This window comes from Gobio gobio, assembly GCF_949357685.1.
Source record: "Gobio gobio genome assembly, chromosome: 13".
In the NCBI taxonomy this organism is placed as follows: Eukaryota; Metazoa; Chordata; class Actinopteri; order Cypriniformes; family Gobionidae; genus Gobio; species Gobio gobio.
The window spans coordinates 49,575,092-49,601,511 of NC_137106.1; the positions used below are offsets into that span (position 1 = coordinate 49,575,092).

The 26,420-nt window shown below is 41.1% G+C and overlaps 1 protein-coding gene across 1 annotated transcript; it reads left to right on the top strand.

The window, feature by feature from the left end:
- Positions 1-1,047: 1,047 nt before the first annotated feature.
- LOC307136706 (uncharacterized protein) lies at positions 1,048-25,787 on the top strand (the record flags this gene model as incomplete). The annotated part of the gene is made up of 20 exons (XM_079833952.1): positions 1,048-1,188; positions 5,199-5,300; positions 5,385-5,483; positions 5,560-5,661; positions 5,746-5,847; positions 7,762-7,843; positions 7,948-7,994; positions 9,930-10,301; positions 10,400-10,534; positions 10,679-10,851; positions 10,935-11,066; positions 14,931-15,059; positions 15,175-15,319; positions 20,610-20,788; positions 20,908-21,004; positions 21,117-21,271; positions 23,349-24,602; positions 25,073-25,145; positions 25,277-25,402; positions 25,549-25,787. 16 exons carry the CDS (start codon positions 1,048-1,050, stop codon positions 21,246-21,248), a joined length of 2,169 nt encoding a protein of 722 aa, XP_079690078.1. The 3' UTR covers positions 21,249-21,271; positions 23,349-24,602; positions 25,073-25,145; positions 25,277-25,402; positions 25,549-25,787.
- Between the last annotated feature and the right edge of the window lie 633 nt (positions 25,788-26,420).

Here is a 26,420-nt window from a genome sequence, read left to right on the forward strand (position 1 = left end):
AAATAAGCTCCAGATGGCGCTGTTCTCTACACTCTCGAAGCTTTGACTCTTTTCCCGGAACAGTCAGGGGAAAGCCTCAGCTGCTTCACGAGGCTTCATTTCCCCATTCCTATCCTATAAATAATATTTGAACATAGAATTAGTACGTCCCAAATCGTAGTATGTTGAAATATTCCAAAGATACCCGGATGGTCTGCTATTTCACACTCTAACGGCTGATATTGCCTCGATTAGAACTACAAACGCGGATAAAAAGGTGTCAAAAAACTACAAACATGGCACAGATGCGCGAGTCCGACTGTTAAGATAAAGGGATGTGAGTGAATAATTATCAGTATCTAACCTGACGAAATTATATTTATTTAACGTTATCCACATTTATATTTCATCTGAGAACTTTTGCAATGACACATTTGACCATTAACTTTTAAATACATCAAATTGTCTCTACAATAAACACCCACTGATGGCAGATCAATGTGAAATGTGGAGGATTTTAACGGTGGCAAGATGATTTGACAGCGGTGACAGAGTTAAACATGAAGTGTATGTCCCAAAGCTTGCATACTCTCCTGCTACACACTCACAAAAAGACTACACACTTTTAGGTCGTATTATAGGCAGCGCGTGTATATCTTTATGGTTATCTTGAACCGTTTTTAAATCAAAACAATCACCGCGGCAGCTGCGGAATGCGTTCCATTCGTGACGTCACAGTAGTAGAGGCTTAAAGGCTCTCACTCGTTCTACATTTATCAGCGCCTGTGTTCGACTTTATGCATATTATTCCTACAGCTCTTGATCAGTTTACCATTTGAACCAGCTACATCTCAGCATTTTATTGTGAATCTGCATTTTTGTTCAATTTGCCATTTGAACCAGCTACATCTACGACTTCCCATCAGCATTTTACATCTGCCTTGTTTTTTTATCAGTGTTAATTTCTAGATCTGTGCACGAGGACAGTGGAATTGCACACCCCAGCTCGGATCTGTGTAACTTGTTATCTGTGTATTTTGGATCAGCTGTATTTGTTTAGAGATCAGAATGTATAACGTTAACGTTAAGAAACATCTCAAGTTCTGGCCCCCGGGTGTCAGAGTGGCTCGGTGCGGACCAATGTTTAGTGACCAGCCTTTACCGCGACCACAACCACCTCCCAAACTCAACCCAGTAGGCAATGTGAAGGTAAGAAGGCTATCATACTACCCTTACTAAATGTTTGAAAAAATCCAGGATTTTTAAGCTTGCCAAGTTCATAAATGATGTCACTGATTTGGGGGATAAAACACACAAAATGACTGTAAGTGATTGTGCACTGGATATCTTTGTCTTGGACCTGTGAAAGATTTATAACAACATTGGCTTTGATGCATTGTTAGTTTTTGTGCAGCATCAGATTTGAACTTTTTCTCCTTCGTTTATATGCTGTATAACTCCATAAGCTTTTTTTAGCACAGGCCTATCTAAAGGGTTAATGGTGCCACCTGGTGATCAACAGTTAATGGACTATTGTATGTGAAGTAGAATATAGTTTACAACACTCGTGTGTGTTTACTCATGGGTTATGAGGACATGATTTGGTTAATGAAAGAAACTGAACTTTTTTTTAGCACAGGCCTATCTAAAGGGTTTAGTCATTCACTGTAGGGATGGGCGATATCTTATCGTTTGCGATATACCGCTAAACATTCTCCCCACGATAAGAATTTGTCTTCCCACAATAATAACGATAAAGCCTAGTTGATGGCGCGACCCATCCGCAGTGCCGCCGCTGGCTGTGTTGATGCCCTAAGCGTTATTACTTTATGATGGCCGTGGTGGCTGCGTTCGTCACTTTATATAGCTGAACTTTTCTTGTGGTGCCCTACGCGCAGCGCGTGATGGGAGCGGCCGGCGGCACTGAATCCGCATCTCACGTGCAGAGCTGCGGAAGAGTTCATAGCTAAACGAGGGGCTACCTGAGGGCAATCTGAACCTGTACATACAGATGTATTTGCACTCGCTGAGCACTTGGACTGAGCGCTTAAGAGATTTGCTCTGTCTCAATCGATCGGTAAAGCATAGTATTTCAGTTCATCTCAATGAATGCGCAGTGTATTTGACGCACATTAAACACTAGTGTGAGGCGCGACTAAGAGCGCTCAGTGTTTCACACACACTCAAAGAGAGAGCGAGAGAGTCTTACACAACACAGAATTGACGTGCTACACGTAAACAATATCCTTTGTTGTATTTTCCTGTAAAATAATGGTGTTTATTTGGAATTATTCAGCCTTTCGTGAACAGGAAGAAACGAATGCACAAACGGGAATCTCATTGGCTGGCGCGCACCTATTACTGTGTTATGATTTCAGCAAATCAGTTCGAAAGAGCGCTGACAACGTGATTAATATTCATGAACCCAGAAGCTCATTAATCCTTAGTGCAGTTTATTTTTATTAGTTGAAGAATTCGTGGTATTATTTTATCAACTCAAATTACTGAAGTTCTATCATTAAATCCTTATTTGTAACTTTTTTGTAATCTGAACATGACTTGGTTGGGATAATTACTTTTGCTGTTTCTGCTATTGAGAATGAGGAGATGTCGTCACGACACAGCTATTCTATTAACAGATATTCTGATGATTACTATGTACATAGTTTTCCAAACTCAACTGAACATGAAGTTTTAACCCAAGCCAATCCGAGAAAGCAGCGGCTGGTAAACGTACGCCATTATTTCACCACAGGGTGTCAGACATGGTCTTAACTAGTGAGCGCGATGCTGAAGTGTGAGACACTTGATCAATACGAACCTTTATTTATTTGTATTAAACATGTTGATCACTATTCTGTCATTTTTCATTGTCAGTCATTTTACTGTATGTTATAAACATGTTTATGCCCAAAACGCTTAATTAATATTCAAGGTAGGCCTAGTTGACTGTCATTTAACTCTACTGTGTGCACTGTTTAAGAATAATTCAATATTTCAATATTCATATATTCATTCAATATTCAATATTCATATTCGAATATTTTCTTCATTTTTAATTGACCTCAGGTCGAATTGCGTCAAAACTCAGTGCCACGCATCTTACCCCTACACTATCAACGACTGACAGATACCAATGGCGTGTTCCCGGCTTTACAGAATTAACCTGCGCCTGGAATTTAAAAGTTTTACCGTTAGTTACTTGTGGTCTGATGGATGGGTTCTCTCCCGCGTTAATGCAAGTTTTTAAAAGTCTTTTTTATAGAATTTTGCATCGCTGCTGTTTATCTATCACACAACTGCAAATTATAGGCTAAGTGAATAGGTAAACACACTTCTTGAACTCACAGGCGCGAGCCGCACGACATGCATGAGACAGCCTGACACCGAATTGCCTAACACAGCTGTCAATCAAACTCATCAAGCATTATGCAAAAACCATAGACTGTAAAAAAACACATTCTATTTATTTCAGTATTTGAGATGTTATAATCATTTTGTAATTACGTTAAAATAATTTAAACAACTGTTATTTAACAAATATTATTATATTTGTATAATAAACTGGGGGTGGGGGCCTAGTCATCATAGTGGCTACGCCCCTGATTATGTGCTAACGTTACTGATAGGCTATTGTAGGTTGCGGTAGCCTATAGTTTCTTATATTTAGGGGTTCGAGGCCGAAGGGCTGAAACCCTATTGTAATTGTGCTGATTTTTATTTCTTAATAGAATTGTGCCAGCTGGAACAAATGCTATAATGAAATTATGAATTATTACGGGTAGAACACCGCAGGATTAAAAGTGGTCGAAAGTTTTTTCAAAGAGCCAGATAGTCATTTTGCACAAATGAACAATGATACTAATGTTAGCATTTCAGGGAGGTCAGTAGATCAGCAAATATCGTTCTCAAATAGATTATTTTTGGAATATAATATAACAATGCACAATCACAGTGACGGCGACTGGGTTCAGCATTTACTGTATCTGCCAGTCTCTTCAAAGGAAGATTTCAAACGGCGAACGGCAAATGATTAACTTACACACGATGATTTTGTTTTGGTGGTTTGCTTGACGATGTGAGTACAGGACTCTTTCACTTTAATGGTAACGTTAGACATTGTTGTGCCAAATTATTAGCCCCCTCATTGAAGTCGCCTGATTGCCTAATCCTAACCCCTCCCCTACTCCTAAATTGACCAATACTAGAGGGGTAATAATCTGGCAGGGGGTCGAAATTCTCTGGTGCTGCTCAGGTCGCAATTTCAATCACACACACAGCACGTAGCAGGAATATCTGGACCACAGCCAATCAGAGGCAAAGACCCGCCCCGTCTCTGTCTCTGATTGGTTTAGACCACAACATGATCCAACCATGAGTGTGTGAGTTCAGTCAAAGGAGGTGGAGGGGCAGCTGAGCGGATGCAAGGACGTTAGGTGCACCTGTCACAGGCATTACTGGCTTGTACTTTTAAATCCATTATATTATAAATGTACAGTTTATTGATGTTCTGTGGTTTTACACTGCAGTAATTATTAAATAAATCATATTATTGTGCGGTGAGCTTAAAGGGTCACTACTATGAAAATCACAGCTTCAGTGTGACATCAATTAGAAAAAGTATAATTTCATAGATATTTTCAATAATAGCTGTTCATATTAAAATATGTAGGAACTTAATACATTAAGTTGTCCTTTTAAATGTAATTTAATAATATGTATTAATTAGGTTTGCTGTTCCAATAAAGCTCCGTGTGCTCCCTTTAAGCTCATCTACACTGAACGTCTATGTAAATACTTCATAAACAGACTTTAAATATTTACTCATGGTTTTCACTTCAAGTTAAAAAAACACGTTGTGAGCTTAATGGCATCAGGGGTGTAAAGGGTACAAACATTTAATGATGTACATCTTAATCGAAATGCTTTTGCCATTTAAAATAACATTAAATATGATTGTGTGAGAGATTCATATTTTATTTTAACATAACTTCTTGTACTCAAACTCTTGCACTAAAATGTCTCAGTGTAGATTTTGGTGAGCCTGATAGGTACGTTTACCCTATAAAAGAAAAGAAAATACAAAAACCGTTGCAGGATTTACGATATTGATGACCGTTAAAAACGCGTCATCACAGTCTGTGAAAAGGGTGTATTGAATGTGTTTTTTCAACCATCATGAGACATTATTAATATTAATCCTGTGTTCATATGTTCAGGGCTTCTGCACTGGAACACCACCCAGGAGCGTGATTGGCCCGCCTACACCGTGGAGACAAAAAAGAGTTATAAACATGCAAGACGTAGTTTCGAGGCATAGGGTAAGAAGGCTATCATACTATTGAATGTGTTTTTTCAACCATCATGGGTCATTATTAATATTAATCCTGTGTTCATATATTCAGGATTTATGTGCCAGACTACAAATGAGCACCACATACACACCTGGACTGCGGACACAACCACCGCAAAGTAACACACAAAACAAGGTTTCGGCGAAGAAGGTAAAAAGGCTATCATACTATTGAATGTGTTTTTTCAACCATCATGGGACATTATTAATATTAATCCTGTGTTCAGGTTATAGGTGCCAGACCCCCTATGAGCACCACAGCCACACCTGGACTGCGGACACAACCACCGCATGGAAGCAGGCAAGAAAAAGAGGTTTCGGCGAAGAAGGTAAAAAGCCTATCATACTATTGAATGTGTTTTTCCAACCATCATGGGACATTATCAATATTAATCCTGTGTTCATGTGTTCAGGTTTTAGGTGCCAGACCACCTATGAGCACCACAGCCACACCTGGACTGCGGACACAACCACCGCATGGAAGCAGGCAAGAAAAAGAGGTTTCGGCGAAGAAGGTAAAAAGCCTATCATACTATTGAATGTGTTTTTCCAACCATCATGGGACATTATCAATATTAATCCTCTGTTCATATGTTCAGGGCTTCTCTGAGTCTTAAAAAGACCTTAAAATGATCTTAAATCAGAGCAGAAAGTCTCACATTCATAAAGTCATGGCTGCATACATTGCAAAAAATTATTTTCTTCCTCAGTATTTATGTCCTGTTTTCCAATACAAGATACATTTTAGGGATGCGCGAAATATCAGCCACCATATCGGTATCGGACGATATATGCGTATTTTTAATGATATCGTCATCGGCCCGATAAGAACATTTGTCCGATATATTAAAACCGATAATATGTAAATTGTATTATTATGTAAAATGTAATGATAATATGTATTTCCTTCAGCTGAGACACTTCAGATGCGCATTATTCACCATGATGGTTATGAATCACTTAAAAAAAAAAAAAGGAAAATAAAGTTTGTCATATCGGCTACATAAAATTATAACGAGAACAACTGTGTGTGTGTGGGGCATGACTTTAATGGTGAGACTTTTGTTTTTATAATCAGGCTCTCAAAATTATATAAAAATTTGGGTTTAGATTTATCGCCCAATATATTGGTTATCAGCTTTCAAATAAGAATATATTTGCCAAATATCGGCCAAAATGATCATATCGGTGCATCTCTGATAAATTTACTTGAGACACAAATGTAAAATGAAATGTAAAATGCACTATCCAAACTTAAATGGCTGTAATTGAAGAATACTTCATATAGACCTAGGTTTGGTAGACACTCGGAAGTTTATTATTCCTGAAGTGAAAGCAATTCATAAGATGGAAGTTTAAAAAAATTACAAATACTGTACTAAATATGTTATTTTATATAAAATATATATTTTACCTTATTTTACCTCTATAAATACTATAAAATCAAAGCCATATGTCTAACCAAGTTGTGTTCCAAATTTGAAGTTGATATCACAAAAATTCAAAAAGTCCCCATGAGATTTTGTTTAGGCGCTGTACCATAAACAGCCACCGGGTGTCAAACACATTCCATTGATTGTTTTTATGATCTATTTTCCTGTAAATTTCTGTCCAAATGTCACTCCAGCACAAAACAGTCACCAAATATGGAACCTTGAGACTCAGACCTTTCCGACAAAATGTGTTTTGTCAAGATTAGAAAATATTTTTGTTATAAAGTAGTTCAGATTAATTTTGTAATATGAAACCTGACACCGCCCACTAGGGGAGGAGCCCGCTAGAAGAATTTAGAATACTGTTTCCATGGTAAAGCAACGTCCGATTTTAAAACGGTTTTCACAAGATGAATTTTGAGTTCGTAAGCTTTCGAATGATACCTAATTTATGATAATTAGGCTACTAAAATATGATACGAAAAAAAGACGATAAAAAAAAGAGCGCCAGGCGTCCCGCCAGTGACAGTTAAGGGGTTAAAACAACATCAAATATCTGTCAAAACCTCTAAATGAAGCTGATTTTTCTGAGTTCTTGTTTTAGTAATAAACTTCACAGAAAACTTCACATTTCTGCAGTAAATGTGTCTTGATTTAAGAATCTTTAGATACAGTATTTTTGCTGGAAAAAGAGAAATCACTTTCTGCAGTGTGATCAGAAGGGGCAGTAAAAGTTATTTCCATATTGTAGTGGTTCTGAGCAAAACCATTCATGCTTTTTTTTTGTCAAATGAATGAAAAAGTGACAGATATCTGTTGGAAGTGTTTCTCCTTAAACATCTACATTTAGAGAACACATTGATGTTGTGTTCCCTTCGTTTTATTCTTTACATTTGTTAATAGGTCTTAAAAAGGTCTTAAATTTACCTTCATGAAATCCTAACCCTGTATGTTGAGCATAGTATTATGTTGTTTATCCTCATTTATCATCAACAGGAGCTCACTCCGCAGCGGAACAAAGTTCTCATGAGTGAAAAGTCTTTCACACGTCCTCCCAGCTTTGGCCCTCGCCAAACCGGTATGTAAAATTTGAATTTAAAACATATCACTTGAGTATGAAGTAAGCATAAGTTCCTTTATGAGTACCATATTAACATGAAATAAATCTGATGTTTTATGCAGAACGGGATCCAACGAAATCAATTCTCGGCATCAATGTTGAGGATGAAGTAAGTGAATTTTGTATATTCTGATTGTTCCCGTTCAAATGAATATGACATTTTGTAATATGTCACCTAGGGCTGTAGCTATCGATTATTTTAGTAATCGAGTATTCTACCAATTATTCCATCGCGTAATCGGATAAGAAGTACTTTTTCTTTATTAAAGGGTTAGTTCACCCAAAAATGAAAATTCTGTCATTAATTACTCTCCCTCCTGTCGTTCGACACCCGTCAGACCTCCGTTCATATTCGGAACACAAATGAAGATATTTTAGTGTAAAGCTGATGCTGAGAAAGGCTTCAGATAGGCCTCCATTGGCATTCAGTACATTTACACTTCCAAGATCCATAAAAGACACTTAAAACGTCGTTACAAAGTCCATCTCACCACAGTGGCTCTACAATAATTTTACGATGCGACGACAATAGTTTTTGTGCGCAAAAAAAATCTAAATAACACCTTTATCCAACTTGTTCTCGTCTTCCGTGTGTGTCTCCACGACGCATGCGCGAGAATATGACGCAGATCCCAGAAAATAAGACGTGCATCTTAAAATGAACAACTAATTTGTTTCCTTGGAAAAAGAAAAAGTTTAAGTTTTATTGCTGAAATTGCATACATTAATATCTGTGAAAACTAAACCAATTTAGTGCATTCAATTGCCATATTATAGTCAAAATGCAAATACAAATATATGAATAAAAAATATATAAAAATCAGCTCTAACGTCACTGAATCCGCTGTTAAAAACAAACCATCCACCCGCACATGATTTTCTCTAGATCCGCACCCGATTGTCACATTACAATTATTCAAATTGTCAGTGGTAAGCGTGATGCTATCGCTACACAGATGTGGGTTGCTTTAAAAAAATCTTCTTTGGCGAAATTACATTCATTTAAATAACCTAAACCAGGGTCGACAACCTATACAGCACACGGAGGAGTAACCGCTGGAGCGTGAGGAAACACGAGAGATGTGTTTGTGTTTAATTCAGATAAAGTACATCGCACATACAGATCTACATTTTAATCATTCATCATAGTAACACAGCTTGTTTTATTAAGTTAGGAGATATTAATATGATTAAAGTGTAATCATAAAGTCTTAGCTTTGAGAACATTTTAAAGGGGTGATGAATTGAGAAATCAACTTTCCCTTGAGCCTTTGATATATAAAAGTTCATCGTGATATAAGAATATCCTGTAAGTTTCAGAGCTGAAAACGTCGTTGTTAGTCGAAGAAAAGCTTTTATTGACACCAGGCCCAGAAAACGAGAGATCTCAGAATATGTCGACCATTGACGTCCTAGAATGCAGAAGCGCCGCCTCAAGCCCCGCCCACCGACTCGTGGAGCTAAACGGGTCGCGCTGCCGAGCAATAATCATGCAGTCTCTGATCTTGAGATGAGCTGAATCTGAAAGTTTGAGGAATTGTTTCAGCCCTAATGTCATCCCTGGACCATAAAACCAGTCATAATGAAATTTTAAAAAATAATAATCTTTCAACTGATGTATGGTTTGTTAGGATAGGAAAATATTTGGCCGAGATACAACCACTTGAAAATCTGAGGGTGTAAAATAATCTAAAAATTGAGAAAATCTCCTTTAAAGGTGTTCAAATGAAGTCCTTAGCAATGCATATTACTACTAATAATACATTTGTGATATATTTACGGTAGGAAATGTACAAAATATCTTCATGGAACATGATCTTAATATCTTAATGATTTTTTGGCGTAAAATAAAATAAAAAAAATTCTGACCCATTCAATGAAGTGTTGGCTATTGCCACAAATATCCCCGTGAGACGCAGGACTGGTGTTATGCTCCGGGGTCACATATGAAATATATCTACTGCTTGTAAATTGTGTGCATTAGGTTTTTCATTTGTGTGTAGCATATGTTCTCTTCTAACCTTTCTCACTTGTTGTTTCTCAGATGTATTTACCGGGTATGAAAGTGAAAGAAGAGGAAGAGGGCAGAGAAGAAGAGGACAGAAAAAAAAAGGACAGAGAAGAAAAGGACAGAGAAGAAGAGGGCCGAAAAGAAAAGGGCCGAAAAGAAAAGGACAGAAAAAAAAAGGGCAGAGAAGAAGAGAGCATCAATGTGCCTAAAAGAAAGGTTCCAAGGAGTGCAGTTTTTAGTAACATAGAGAAGAGTATTTTAAATCGGCAGAATGAAATGCAGAAGGAGTTAGAGGAAATGAGGTCTGTCCTCAATGAAATTACTTCGAAGAACACACATTCCCAGTGGAGGGTAGCAGCACAAGAGGATAAGATGTTCAGATTATCGTGCAATTTAAGAGATTTGGTAAATACACACATACATTTACATAGACAAAAAGACTCACTGATGTCTTCTGTACAGTTCTGTCTCTTAAGATCACTTACTATTCATGTGTTCTACAGCAAAGGGAAGTTAGTGAACTTCAGTTCCAGAACCGCCATGATTATACTATCAAGTCCTGGGTTCAGGATACGTTTGATAAGATCATGGACTGTAGCCACCCGGAAATTGATGACCCCCTGAAACAGCTGGAAGTGGTGAATAATGCACAAATAATTCTGCCAATCTTGAAAGAAACTGTATTTGTTTTTGATATGATTTTTTTTTCAGTAAAGTCAGCACACAGCAATGTGTGATAAAATGCAACACGCGAGCTGATGTTTTTGTAATTCTCTCTCCAGATTCGGGACTTTTTTCATATTGAAAGATTAGAGATAAAAACAGGAAAACGGTACGCACTTCCCAAGCTATTTCATTATATTAGCTCGGAAAAGTGTGAGGACTCCGGAGTGGCCGATCAGATGTCTCAGAAAACACCAGGAAGCAAGACGATTGACCTGGAGGCCGAACTAATGTAAGTACTTTTACATGTTAATTTGTTTCAGTTTTGGTTGCCAGACACTGATTTATTGTTTTTTTTATTTCGTCATGTTTCAGAGCTGAGTTTTTTACCATAGCACAAAAAGAAACGGTAGAAGACATGGAAGAGCTTAAAGCCTGGGAAAGGTCATCTCAAGCGTGGGAAAGGTCAGCACAAGCGTGGGAAAAGTCACCACAAGCGTTGGAAAGGTAAGCACTGTCATGCCAATGTGCACAATGGATGTTTTGCATATGTATAACTCTGTAACGATGCACTTGTGTCACGATTCCATGCAAACGCCTGAGACTAAACTCGCAATGCAATATTTATCGCGGTATAAATAAAGAAGAGATGTTTTTTTAAATTATTATTTAAATGATATTATTGTTATTATATTATTATCAGGACAAACAAATATTCCCCCATTGCATTACTATGTATTATATTCAACACTACATATAGTGGTTAATGTAGTAATGTCTAGGGCTGTAATCAACCAAAGAAAATCTTGGTCGACTGAAGTCCTGAAATTTTCGACTAAAAATTACGTTAGGAAAAAAAAGTTAAATTAATTAGCTGCGCACTGTGCGCAGTACTTGGTAGCCTTGTTGTCTGCCTAAATGAATTATAAATAAACATAAAAAACTAGTAGGCTATTTGCAGTATATTAAATAGTTTTTGACCAGATTACTTTGCACTGAAATGAGGCTCTGACAGCGTTGCATCACGTGCACCTGCGCAATATCATAGTACAATATTTTCGTAAATCATAGGCTATGTTGTCAACTAGATATCATCACAAGAACTTTTGAGGAATATGCAACATCATTTAGACAATTGTTTTTGTCATATGTATTATAATAACTGACAGACAGTATCATTTCAGCCGCTCTGTGAACATGAGTTCAGCTCAGCTTTGCGGCTGAGACACGAATAGACTATTAACATAAAGCTTTTACTCTTAAACACAAAAGGCACGTCCACTTTAATAAAAAATGAATATTTATTAAACAAGAGCAGAAAAAACGCTCTCACCATTAAATAAATAACGTTAATATACAGAAAACTAGCCTTCTTCAATATGTCTCTTCTCCAGTGGGTTGGGCTAATCCAAAAGAAGTTAAAACAATGGGGGTGTTCTGAAGACAGTCTATTACCTGTGAAACAGGGGTGCTCTGAAAACACCCCCATTAGTGCTTTCCACCTGATGAAATGAACGCGGTAAAACTGACAGTACAGATCCACTTAGCGCGGTGTTGTGACGCTTCCCCTCATGTGTATGTTGATGGGCGTTCCTCAAGTTTACCGCTATGGGTGTGCGTTTGAGCCAGCGAGGAATGAAAAACAAAGGACCAGCGAGAGACTTCTCTTCGCCAGTTGGTTGGGCTAATCCAAAAGAAGTGAAAACAATGGGGGTGTTCTGAAGGCAGACTGTTACCTTTGAAACAGGGGTGCTCTGAAAACACCCCCATTAGCAATTAGTGCTTTCCACCTGATGAAATGAACGCGGCGTGGCAAAACTGATTAAATGAACGCGGCAAAAAATCGACCAATCAGAATTTTGGTCGAGCCAGAACGTATCGACTAAAAATCGACTAATCGACTGGGAGATTACAGCCCTAGTAATGTCACTGAAACGTTCATCCGTGCGCACTCCTGTTTTTATAAGAATAAACCATCTCAAATTCTTCGAATAATTATATTACTAAAACTAGATGTGATCTGGTGATTTAAATGATGTTTGCGCTTTCACTTTGAGGAGTGTGTGTGCGCTTCAGATGATCAATGCAGTCAGTCACAGATCTAATCACAAGAAAGTAGAGTTTAGGTTCTCTGCCTTGATCAAGCATTTGTGTTTTTTTAATCATTATTTTATTAGCCTAATTGAATGGGCAGAAAGCTATGCCTGAATCAGAAATAATATATTTTTTTTAGCAAAGTAAGAATTAATACTACAACAAATGTGTACCGCCGTCGGTGTGTGAATGAGTGAATGTGAGGCAAATGTAAAGCGCTTTGGATGGCCGTAGGTCTGTTAAAAGCGCTATATAAATGCAGTCCATTTACCATTTACCATTAGAGATGTGTGCTAAACTGATGAAGTGCAGCATCTGAACAGAACCGCTCTGAGACGCCAGTCATGAGCTGCTCGCGGGAACACTGCGCTATGATTAAAGATTTATTTTCGTTTAGAATTGTTTCGTTTAAAAGGGGACACTTCAAGCGTTCTATACACACATTTCTCATGTCTGTGAGGCTGAGTTTGGGTTTATTTATGAGATGTTCAAGAACAATCGTGATCGCTCCCGCGCCTCCATGTCACGATTGCTGTCTGCTATAGCCGATTTGCTTCTTATTTATTAAATCCAGGCAATTGGCTGAGGAAACATTGATTAAAATTAAGACACAATTTATACTAAACGAAATTCACTTTAAAGAAAGGCTTTCTACAAAACAAAACTTAAGTGCATCTTTGCACTTTTCATAATCAGATGAAATTTAAAAAAAAACTAGAGTTGTTCTGATTCTGATACTAGTATCGGAAATATCCCCAATACCACAACAAATTCTGGCATCGGTATCGGCGAGTACTTCAACCCATGTACCGATCCGATACCATTTTCTTAAACAAGACCTAGTTATTATGACCGCGAGCTTTGCCTAACCACTGCGCATTTCTTCTTCGCTGTTCAGAATGCATTGCAAACACAGGAAGTTGTGCTGTGTTGCCACAAGCAACCCGTTTAGAGCAGCGAAGAAGAAATGAAAAAGCATTAGCAGTATGTCCGCTGTTTAGCAGTATTTCGTCTCTGTGAGGATGGCGGGCGCCCGCGCACACACACACACGCGCGTGACACTCGCTTGCTGTCTTTGTCCTCCCCCAGTTTCTCTACCTCTACGTGCGTTTTTACAGTCTATGGGCACTATATGAGGACACAAACCCATAAACCGTCACTTCATGAGAATTTACTGTGTCATATCATGAACACAGACACTCAAAGGTGTTCACGGCAACCCGTCAAAATAAAAGTTTCGGTTTGACGTGAAGAAATTTTCAGAATATGTTAGGCTACTGTTGTAGCCTACTGTAGATTTAGCTGTGTCTCTATGTAATAATAATAGTTATGCCTAGAAGGTTGTAAAGAGATTATTTTCTGATTAATATATAATTTTTTTATATTCCTACATTTATTATACTGTTTTTTATACAGTTATATTGTAAAACTAAAATACCTTTTTCAGTTTGCAGTGTTAGATTTGTGACTGCATTTGAAGTTCTTCTTCACTTAAGAAAAATAAATAATATTACTGTCAAATGCATGTCAGATAATACAAATACTGTAATAAATACAGTAGTTCACTTTTTAAATGTTTTTTACCATGTTTTATTAAGGGATAAATCTGAAGCACACCATAAAATAATTCTAGCAGTTCATACAGGGCTAGTAGTGAATACAGCTGTGTATATACAGATACACACCCAGGTATCGGATCAGTACTCGCTATCAGCCGATACCCTGAGCCCAGGTATCGGAATCGGTATCGGGAAGGGGAAAAGGGTATCGGAACATCTCAAAAAATAACATTATATTTAAACATAAATATAAAGCAAAATACATTGTGTAATGGCTACAACAAGTATAGTCGGCTACAGTACTGATAAATGTCATGTCTGAGGGATTTGAGCGAGCGTTGTTTGACCGGTGAGGGTTCATGAGACATTCATGACATTTTTTGGATCTTTTTGAGAGGAATGGACTTTAAATGGAGGGACAGAAATCTTTCTCTGGTTTCTTGAAAATGATCTTCATTTGTGTTTTGAAGTTAAATGAAAATCGTACTGGTTTGAAACGACATGAGGGTGAGTAGATGATGACAGGATTTACATTTCTGAATTATACCTTATAAACACAGCTGAGCCTTGGATAAAACAACTCTATAACGCGAATCATATAATTTACATCGTATATCGAGATATAAAAAAGCAATGTATTGTTACACCCCTAATGTATGATGTTGCATATGCACAGTGAAGAAACTGCTTCTGATAACATTCTTCATCTCTGTTACAGTGTCAGTGAAGTCGTCAGTGATCCTGCTGAAGAACAGGACTTTGAACGGCACTTAGGGTGGATGTATATGCACTTAATGAAAGACCATGAATATGAACTGGACCGCTATCAGGACGAAAAGGAAAAGATGTATGTTTCTTGTGCACAACCATGTGTTCTACACACTCTCAATCGGTGGGAAATCTGGGAACTGAAGACAGTAACAGTGTTTGACCATCTTTTTGTCTTGTGTGTTTTTGTGCAGCAAGAAGAAGATAGACAACTTTATAAAGCAGTTATACTCGAGGAACAAAAAGGAGGCAGAGAACCGTAAAGCCATAAGACTGATGGAAATTAAAATTGAAAACACGGAGTCGCACAAATCTGACCAAATCGATTTAAGAAATACGGTAAGCACATCGTGTCCCATCTAAAGCCATCACACCACCACGCCGCATCCAAATGTTTTACAGTTTTTCTCCATTGGTTTGGCTCATTTCTTGAAACAGAAATTACACTCTCAAAATTGTAAGATCCTTTGGCAAAACGGTCTTACAGTTCAGCACAACACTATAGCTCACTTGCAAAAGCTAATATCTCTCCGAAAACTGTTCACGCATGCTTCAAAACTAAATTCCTTTCCCATATAAATAGTCAGTGCCACCAAAATGGCAAAGATCTTTCTCAATCGCTTTGGCTCATTTCTTGAAACAGACCGGACGTTCTCATCACTCTTGGTGCTTTTGCCAAAACAACGTGGATGGTTCAGCACAACACCATGGTTCATCTGCAAAAGCTCATACCTCTCCCAAAACAGTTCACTCATGTGCCAAAACTAAATTTCCTTCTCATTTAACCCTCTCGAGTCGGCAATCAAGCCGGCATGATTGGCTTGCTTTTTTCTTATCAATGCCAAAGAGACTCAAATAACTCTAAGTCGTTTTTTTTTCATTCAGGCAAGTGTTATACATCATTATAATCTGTTAAGTTTCAATTTTTTTTTAGTACAGTCACAATAAAAACAAATTGTTGTGATTTTTGCAAAATACAGAAATCAAACACGATGCGCGATCTGCAGCCTCTCTGTCAAAGACGTTCATTCAGATAGTCTTCAGAAAATGACCTCTAGCTTATTGAATACTTGTCTGACAAACATGAGCCATAAGTCAAAAGAAACGCTGAAATGTCAGGTTTTAAACACTGTAAACCAAATCAAAAACAAATATTCTGTGTTTATGTAATCCGTTTGAAAGCAGAGCGTTGTCAGTCGTTCCTGAGCGGTTCATTATACGTTAATGCGACCACGCCCACGAAGCGCGCGCTCTATTGAGATTCAAATACTGAGGCGACACCCACACACACATCAGCTCAAACAAACACATCGTGCAATGAGGCGCACTGAAGCTTTCTTTGTTTAAATTAGCTCAAAATGACTGTCAGATGTAAGTAATTACCTTGACAAACTATACATCATTTAAAAGATCTAAGACTCAAGCTTCCATTTTTGACCTCTGTTTTATTCTCAAAGACATATAGTGACCGTAATTTGTTAATATGTGTCAGGAGTTATGAATATGAAAACCGTCGGTACCTTCTAAAGATAGTAATACGAGCGTCAGCTGCTCTCATTCATAAAAAAGGGCGCTCCGTGCACATGTAGTCCATATATAGCACTCATGAAGAAGATATCCTCTTCATGCGTGCTATATATGGACTACATGTGCACGGAGCGCCCTTCGGCTGCCAGTATGAAGAGTTTTTTATGAATGAGAGCAGCTAACGCTCGTATTACTATCTTCAGAAGGTACAGACGGTTTTCATATTCATTGATCGATTTCTGGAAGCTGTTTATGTCAATGTCACATGGTATCACCATGTGACATTGACATAAACAGCTTCCAGAATTTGCTCTAACAATGTTAGACTAACATGCAGATAGACAAGTTTGAAGATAATAAACACAATCGCGACAATATATCGCGACACTTCCCCTCTCATCCTCCCTTCCCCTCTCTACCCCTCTCTACCCACTTCCCCTCTCATCCCCCCTTCCCCTCTCTACCCCTCTCTACCCACTTCCCCTCTCATCCCCCCTTCCCCTCTCTACCCCTCTCTACCCACTTCCCCTCTCATCCCCCCTTCCCCTCTCTACCCCTCTCTTCCCCTCTCTACCCACTTCCCCTCTCATCCCCCCTTCCCCTCTCTACCCCTCTCTACCCACTTCCCCTCTCTACCCCTCTACCCACTTCCCCTCTCATCCTCCCTTCCCCTCTCTACCCCTCTCTACCCACTTCCCCTCTCATCCCCCCTTCCCCTCTCTTCCCCTCTCTACCCACTTCCCCTCTCTACCCCTCTACCCACTTCCCCTCTCATCCCCCCTTCCCCTCTCTACCCCTCTCTACCCACTTCCCCTCTCATCCCCCCTTCCCCTCTCTTCCCCTCTCTACCCCTCTCTTCCCCTCGCTACCCCCTTCCCCTCTCTACCCACTTCCCCTCTCATCCCCCTTCCCCTCTCTACCTCTCTCTACCCCTCTCTTCCCCTCTCTACCCCTCTCTTCCCCTCTCTACCCACTTCCCCTCTCATCCCCCCTTCCCCTCTCTTCCCCTCTCTACCCACTTCCCCTCTCATCCTCCCTTCCCCTCTCTACCCCTCTCTACCCACTTCCCCTCTCATCCCCCCTTCCCCTCTCTTCCCCTCTCTACCCACTTCCCCTCTCTACCCCTCTACCCACTTCCCCTCTCATCCCCCCTTCCCCTCTCTTCCCCTCTCTACCCACTTCCCCTCTCATCCCCCCTTCCCCTCTCTACCCCTCTCTACCCACTTCCCCTCTCATCCCCCCTTCCCCTCTCTTCCCCTCTCTACCCCTCTCTTCCCCTCGCTACCCCCTTCCCCTCTCTACCCACTTCCCCTCTCATCCCCCTTCCCCTCTCTACCTCTCTCTACCCCTCTCTTCCCCTCTCTACCCCTCTCTTCCCCTCTCTACCCACTTCCCCTCTCATCCCCCTTTCCCCTCTCTTCCCCTCTTTACCCCCTTCCCCTCTCTTCCCCTCTCTACCCACTTCCCCTCTCTACCCCTCTACCCACTTCCCCTCTCATCCCCACTTCCCCTCTCTACCCACTTCCCCTCTCATCCTCCCTTCCCTTCTCTACCCCTCTCTACCCACTTCCCCTCTCATCCCCCCTTCCCCTCTCTACCCCTCTCTTCCCCTCTCTACCCACTTCCCCTCTCATCCCCCCTTCCCCTCTCTACCCCTCTCTACCCACTTCCCCTCTCATCCCCCCTTCCCCTCTCTTCCCCTCTCTACCCACTTCCCCTCTCATCCTCCCTTCCCCTCTCTACCCCTCTCTACCCACTTCCCCTCTCATCCCCCCTTCCCCTCTCTTCCCCTCTCTACCCACTTCCCCTCTCTACCCCTCTACCCACTTCCCCTCTCATCCCCCCTTCCCCTCTCTTCCCCTCTCTACCCACTTCCCCTCTCATCCCCCCTTCCCCTCTCTACCCCTCTCTACCCACTTCCCCTCTCATCCCCCCTTCCCCTCTCTTCCCCTCTCTACCCCTCTCTTCCCCTCGCTACCCCCTTCCCCTCTCTACCCACTTCCCCTCTCATCCCCCTTCCCCTCTCTACCTCTCTCTACCCCTCTCTTCCCCTCTCTACCCCTCTCTTCCCCTCTCTACCCACTTCCCCTCTCATCCCCCTTTCCCCTCTCTTCCCCTCTTTACCCCCTTCCCCTCTCTTCCCCTCTCTACCCACTTCCCCTCTCTACCCCTCTACCCACTTCCCCTCTCATCCCCACTTCCCCTCTCTACCCACTTCCCCTCTCATCCTCCCTTCCCTTCTCTACCCCTCTCTACCCACTTCCCCTCTCATCCCCCCTTCCCCTCTCTACCCCTCTCTTCCCCTCTCTACCCACTTCCCCTCTCATCCCCCCTTCCCCTCTCTACCCCTCTCTACCCACTTCCCCTCTCATCCCCCTTCCCCTCTCTTCCCCTCTCTACCCCTCTCTTCCCCTCGCTACCCCCTTCCCCTCTCTACCCACTTCCCCTCTCATCCCCCTTCCCCTCTCTACCTCTCTCTACCCACTTCCCCTCTCATCCCCCCTTCCCCTCTCTTCCCCTTTCTACCCCTCTCTTCCCCTCGCTACCCCCTTCCCCTCTCTACCCACTTCCCCTCTCATCCCCCTTCCCCTCTCTACCTCTCTCTACCCACTTCCCCTCTCATCCCCCTTCCCCTCTCTTCCCCTCTCTACCCCTCTCTTCCCCTCTCTACCCCTCTCTTCCCCTCGCTACCCCCTTCCCCTCTCTACCCACTTCCCCTCTCATCCCCCTTCCCCTCTCTACCCACTTCCCCTCTCATCCCCCTTCCCCTCTCTACCTCTCTCTACCCACTTCCCCTCTCATCCCCCCTTCCCCTCTCTTCCCCTTTCTACCCCTCTCTTCCCCTCGCTACCCCCTTCCCCTCTCTACCCACTTCCCCTCTCATCCCCCTTCCCCTCTCTACCTCTCTCTACCCCCTTCCCCTCTCATCCCCCTTCCCCTCTCTACCTCTCTCTACCCACTTCCCCTCTCATCCCCCTTCCCCTCTCTTCCCCTCTCTACCCCTCTCTTCCCCTCGCTACCCCCTTCCCCTCTCTACCCACTTCCCCTCTCATCCCCCTTCCCCTCTCTACCTCTCTCTACCCACTTCCCCTCTCTTCCCCTCTACCCACTTCCCCTCTCTACCCCTCTACCCACTTCCCCTCTCATCCCCCTTCCCCTCTCTACCTCTCTCTACCCACTTCCCCTCTCATCCCCCCTTCCCCTCTCTTCCTCTCTCTTCCCCTCTCTACCCACTTCCGCTCTCATCCCCCCTTCCCCTCTCTACCCCCTTCCCCTCTCTTCCCCTCTCTACCCCTCTCTTCCCCTCTCTACCCCTCTCTACCCCTCTCTACCCCTCTCTACCCACTTCCCCCTTCCCCTCTCTACCCCTCTCATCCCTCTTCCCCTCTATACCCCTCTCTACCCCTCTCTTCCCCTCTCTACCCCTCTCTTCCCCTCTCTACCCACTTCCCCCCTTCCCCTCTCTACCCCTCTCATCCCCCTTCCCCTCTTTTCCCCTCTCTACCCACTTCCCCTCTCATCCTCACTCTTCCTCTTCCTTGAGCAGGCAGTTGCCCTTGTTCATTTACTTGGGCAGGTGCAAGTAAACATACCGTTTGATTGGTCATCTGAGATGTGTGAAATACAGCACTGTCAATTGCTGTAATACATTTATCAAATGTTCCAAGGGATTCATATATGGTATTCATGGTATTATGTTCTTGACTAATTTTGACAATTGAACAGACTATTGTGCATGTGATGACTTGTACGATGAAATGACGCTGACACGTTTTGGAGCGAACAACCATTTGACTGAGAATCAACAATCAGTTTAGATCAACAAGATCTATTCACTTGGAAATTGTGCTAAATGTAGGCTACCTGTACTTAATCATTTGCAAAGATGTACTGAGACACTGAGACATGTACTTAGACATTTGCAATTTGATGAAATGAATGAGAAATGCTATTCTGTTGTGAACAATTGCGAAGTGGTTTGGAGGTTTGTCCATGTTGTTTTGAGAATGTAATTTCTGTTTCAAGAAATGAGCCAAACCAATGGAGAACAGCCGTATAGTCATTTACAGTTTATCTCATCGTTTTGCTTTTGCCTCACCAGATCCAAAAATTAAGTCAGCTGCTCTCTGGGTTTTACAAGGAGACCTTACGCCGTCGCGCTGGCGTAGCAATAGAAATGCTGGAAGATTTGGACGAATGGCTTTATGACAAGATGGAAGTCATGCCGCCTGAGAGATGCTGCGAAATAAGAAAGAAGCTTTTTAAAGCCTATGCTAACACGTAAGATATAAAAATACATGTCTTCGTGACACAAAGCAATAAAGCTACTGTGATGATCATCAGTGGCTATTATAATTGTATGGTTTGTGTGATCTTTTGATAATCTCCCTCCTTTACAGTGTGAGGGAAAATAAAAAACTCGAGGTGGATGCATGGTTTGCGGAACGGAGGAAGAAAAGACTGGAGAGAGCTTTTGCTCCTCCTCCACCGAAAATGGTAAGGGCCACACAGAACCAGCACTACATACCCCATACTTTTGTCTTGCTCATCAAATATTGTGACATAGATCCATAGTGTGACTAACTTAAAAATCACGTCTCTATTGCAGATCGGAAAAAGACCAGTGCCACGCATCTCTGGGGGACTCCAGCCTCCTCTGGTGCCTTCTCCAGCACCCAGGATTAAAGACAGACAAGGTGAGAGAAAAGGAGATGGAAGGATGAGAAGCGACAGAGGGTAGAGAGAGAGAAAAAAATCACCTGGGTGAAATCCACCGAACTCCTCCTCGTTTGGATACCTCTCGGTGGACAGCTCTCTGACTCCGGCGCCTGGGGGACGACGGGCCCCTCCGGCCTCAGGCAAACGCTGGCGACTCTTCCGCTCCCTCTTGACAGATAGACAGATAGAGTCCAGTTCCCAAAGCGCACTGCCATCCGGCCTTCCAGCAGCCGGGTGAACTCCTCCAGGCGATGGCGCTGGAAACCCTTCAATGGACGGCTCTCTGACTCCTCCCCTGCCTCGTGGACGACGACGGGCCCCTTCAGCTTCAGACACCTGGAAGTGAGTCCCCCGTTCCCTGCTCCTCCTAGATAGATAGATAGATAGATAGATAGATAGATAGATAGATAGATAGATAGATAGATAGATAGATAGATAGATAGATAGATAGATAGATAGATAGATAGATAGATAGATAGACAGAGATAGATGGATAGATAGATAGATAGATAGATAGATAGATAGATAGATAGATAGATAGATAGATAGATAGATAGATAGATAGATAGATAGATAGATAGATAGATAGATAGTAGGGCTGCCCCTAACGACTATTTTTATATCAACTAATCTATTGACTAATTTATCGATTAATCTATCGACTAATTTATCACAATAATTTTCAACAATTTTAGTTAAAAACATTTAATTTAACTTGCACCGTTGGCCTTCAGTAGTGTCCTATAAAACATATAAATGTAAACAAGCCTTTGACAAAATGTAAAACTAAAAGAGAAAAAATGTGAAAAGGTACAAATTTGTAAACCAATATAACAAAAAAAGAGAATATCAGCAAATACTTTTTATATAGAATAGTGTTGTCAAGATACCAAAATTATGACTTTGATACCAGACTAAAATACCTCAATACCGATACCGAATTGATACTTTGGCAAAAAACAGTAAAAGTAATTGAGTAATATGACAGAACTTACTATTCATTGTTTTATCATTCTTTTAGGGTTAAAAAACCCTATAAACTCACTTGTCCGGCATGTTCCTGCCCTTTCACACAGAATATGAGGTCCGGCCCTTTAAGAGCTGCACGGACCAAATTCATTGTAATACCCGATTTTTCACTCAACTCTGTATGCGTTCACTAAAGACATATCCGACTGCGTTAACCCGAATACTCGCCAGGATGTGCATTTTTACAGAGAGTTCGGCAGCATGAACACGTCCCGGCCGCGCCACACTTTTCTGCTGCTTTCTTTTTCCTGAGCTGCTCGTATATATTCGACTGTTCTGCTTCCAATGTTTAGTGAACGGTGGAAGCAGAGCTCACAAACACGTCCTCACTCCTGCTGTCACACACACACGTCCTCTCACTCCTGCTGTCACACACACACGTCCTCACTCCTGCTGTCACACACACACGTCCTCACTCCTGCTGTCACACACACGTCCTCACTCCTGCTGTCACACACACGTCCTCACTCCTGCTGTCACACACACATCGTCCTCACTCCTGCTGTCACACACACACTCACTCCTGCTGTCACACATCGACGCAGATTAAGAAATACTGCTCTTATTACTTCATATCGTTCTCAACTTACCCAGTCGACTAAAAATATTGACGTCGACTAATTAACAGCGTCGACGTAGCTGATTGTATCGACCAATTGCAACAGACCTAATAGATAGATAGATAGATAGATAGATAGATAGATAGATAGATAGATAGATAGATAGATAGATAGATAGATAGAGATAGATAGATAGATAGATAGATAGATAGATAGATAGATAGATAGATAGATAGATAGATAGAGTTTATCATAGGGAGGAGGAGCAGGGAACGGGGGACTCACTTCCAGGTGTCTGAAGCTGAAGGGGCCCGTCGTCGTCCACGAGGCAGGGGAGGAGTCAGAGAGCCGTCCATTGAAGGGTTTCCAGCGCCATCGCCTGGAGGAGTTCACCCGGCTGCTGGAAGGCCGGATGGCAGTGCGCTTTAGGAACTGGACTCTATCTGTCTATCTGTCAAGAGGAAGCGGAAGAGTCGCCAGCGTTTGCCTGAGGCCGGAGGGGCCCATTGTTGTCGCCCAGGCGCCGGAGTCAGAGAACCGTCCACCGAAGGGTTTCCAGCACCATCCCCTGGAGATGTTATTGCAAATTTATTTCAATAAATCACATGTACATCTCAAATTAACAAACTGTACAAATCACAAATGAATTACTCTTTCCAAAGCTGTGTCACATTACTAGTTTTTCTTGATCTTAGTGCTGCATTTGACACCATAGATCACAAAATACTCTAAGATCTTCTACAAAATTACACTGGTACTCAGGGACAGGCATCATATTTATCAGAGCGTTACCAATTTGTCTATTTAGATGGAGAACAATCTAAGATAACGTTGGTAAATTATGGAGTGCCGCAAGGATCTGTGTTAGGCCCTCTGCTATTCTCAATATATATGAACTGTAATTTTCTCCTATTAAATTCAGATAAGACTGAGGTATTACTTATTTGACCAAAAACTGGTACACAGAATCTCTTAGATTATAACTTGCATTTAGAAGGATGTACTGTTACTTCACAACTTGTCTTTTGAAAATCATATTTCAAATACTACAAAAACAGCCTTCTTCCACCTCAGAAACATCGCTAAGCTACGGAACATGCGATCTGTCTCTGATGCGGAAAAGTTAGTTAATGCTTTCATGACCTCTAGACTAGATTAATAATACATCACTAGCTGGCTGTCCTGCATCCTCAATAAACAAGCTACAATTAGACCAAAATGAGCTGCTAGAGTTCTTACTAGGTCAAGAAAATATGATCACATTACACCAATTCTAACATCCTTACACTGGTTACCTATTAAGTTTCGTATCAATTATAAAGTGTTGCTACGGACCTATCAGGCCCTAAATGGTTTAGCTCCTGTGAATTTAACTGATCTTCTATTGCCTTATAACCCATCACGATCTATAAGATCACTGAACTCTGGGCTTCTGGTAATACCTAGGATATCTAATTCCACTAAAGGAGGAAGAACGTTTTCATATTTGGCAGCTAAACTATGGAATAGCCTTCCTAATAAGACTCAATCCTCCAGTTTAAATCTAGATTAAAGACGCATCTCTTTAGCCAGGCATTCACATAATGCATCTCATAACCTTGTACTCCAGTTATGTCAGTGCACATGATTGTCTTTGCTTAATGCTTTGAACAGCAGCTACGCTAAGTATTTTTCTGTTTTTTTTTTTATCTCCGGACGCCCATCCCGAGGTAACCAGTCTGGATCAAGCCTCTCGTAAAGACTGCAGATGACCAACACCAAGAAAAGCGATGCAGGTGTATTCAAATGTGAGTATTACAAACCAAAATCACGGTTCCTTGTGTTAAAATCACATTTGTTGTGCTACTGTAGAGTAAACAGTTGAATTGTTGAAGGTGCAAAGACGACAGACAGTACAGTATAGTTGTGATTGTGCTATAAAAACACATTTTATTATGTATGAGCGCAGTAACACACACACGTCTCCAAAGTAGATTTACATAAACCATACAAAGATGCTTACTAAATGTTTATTTAACATCTGACTGGAACGTTTTCGATAAGTATTGCAGATGTCAGTAATGTTAATAAATCGACATTAAGTAACTAAACATAAGTTATCTTTTTTATGTTTCCATTCGTACTGTTGATAAATTGAGGAACATTAACACATCAGCAACTACCTCAACATTTAAGGCTATTGAGCACATAAACTTTTATGCTTTTATCAAGGTGTTGTTTAAGATCCAGGTAACGTGAAAGTTGTCTGATGTTACAGGGCCAGAAGAGCACGTGTGTGTTTATCTGGTGGAGAGAGGCTGTTGAAGGAAGGCTGTCATCAAAGGCTTTGAGTGAGTATACTACAGAAATTAATACAACTTTATTTAAAAAATCTATTTGAATCTTAAGTTGTATTTTATTTTAATTTCAAACAGTTATTTCAGCACTTTTCTGATGCTTGATGTCTGTGCATTTGCTGCAGATCTTCTGTGGTGGAGCAGGGCCTGCAAGGCAAGGTGACGGTGGAATGTGTGTGTGGGGAAAAAAGTAAAGAGCCTTGCTCAAGGACACACTGCGGAGATCCAAGCAGAAACCTTCTGCTTATCAGGTCAGTGTTTAGCCCACTACACCACAAAAGTCATGAAGCTACAATACAATTAGCATGTAATTGTAAAAATATTAAATTAAATATGCCAAGAAATGGTATGCTGACGACAATTGTAACGCGTTTGAATCTGTTTAAATGTTTTACAGGTAGTCATGCTGATGGAGAGCAGGCACAGCGGCAGTCAGATGGTCCTTGTTCTCCCACTCTTGCTTCAGGGTTGTGGGGTTCAGAGGGACATGATGGACGGCTAGTACAGGCGAACGTGTCCATGGTGGTCAACTGCTTCATCAAAATAAAGCTGCAGAATTGGCACAGCTGTGTTGAGACGTCTGTAAATGTGTGATAGTTTGAACAATACATTTGAATAAAGCTTTGTTTCATGTGTTGGTGCCTTATGATTACTTTTATTCAGTCTTTTACTCATTTATTCATGTTTCCTATAGTTGTCAGTAAATAATATTTTATTAACCCGTGCATTCATTTTTTGCTTGACTGAAAATGGATGTGTATTCACATCGGCTGCATTTGTCTAGTGTGTATTCATGCGTCGCTATGTCATATGACAACAAGTTGCATTTTGCTCGTTTAACTAAAACGATATCATTTTCAGTAAAAAAAAAAGAAGTAATAATTAAGTATTGATCAACATTTGTCATTATGATTGTAAGTGTTTGGGTGGGCTAGCAATGCAATTGGTAATGCAACAGGTAAAATCTGGGGTAATCTTCATTTTTAATAGTGATACTTATATTTTCTGAGTATAAAATCAACAGTTTTCTCCAAAGATGAGATCCTCGAGCAGCTGAAAGACGTCTCTGTGCAGACGCTGAGGGAAACTACTTGGTAGGGCTGTAGAGTTACTGATGCTTTGAGCTCTCACTGCACCTGTCACTCACAAATATGGGTTTCTATGCATTACATACACAGAAAAAAAACACAATAGGCAAGGCAAGGCAAGGCAAGTTTATTTGTATAGCACATTTCATACACAGTGGCAATTCAAAGTGCTTTACACAGA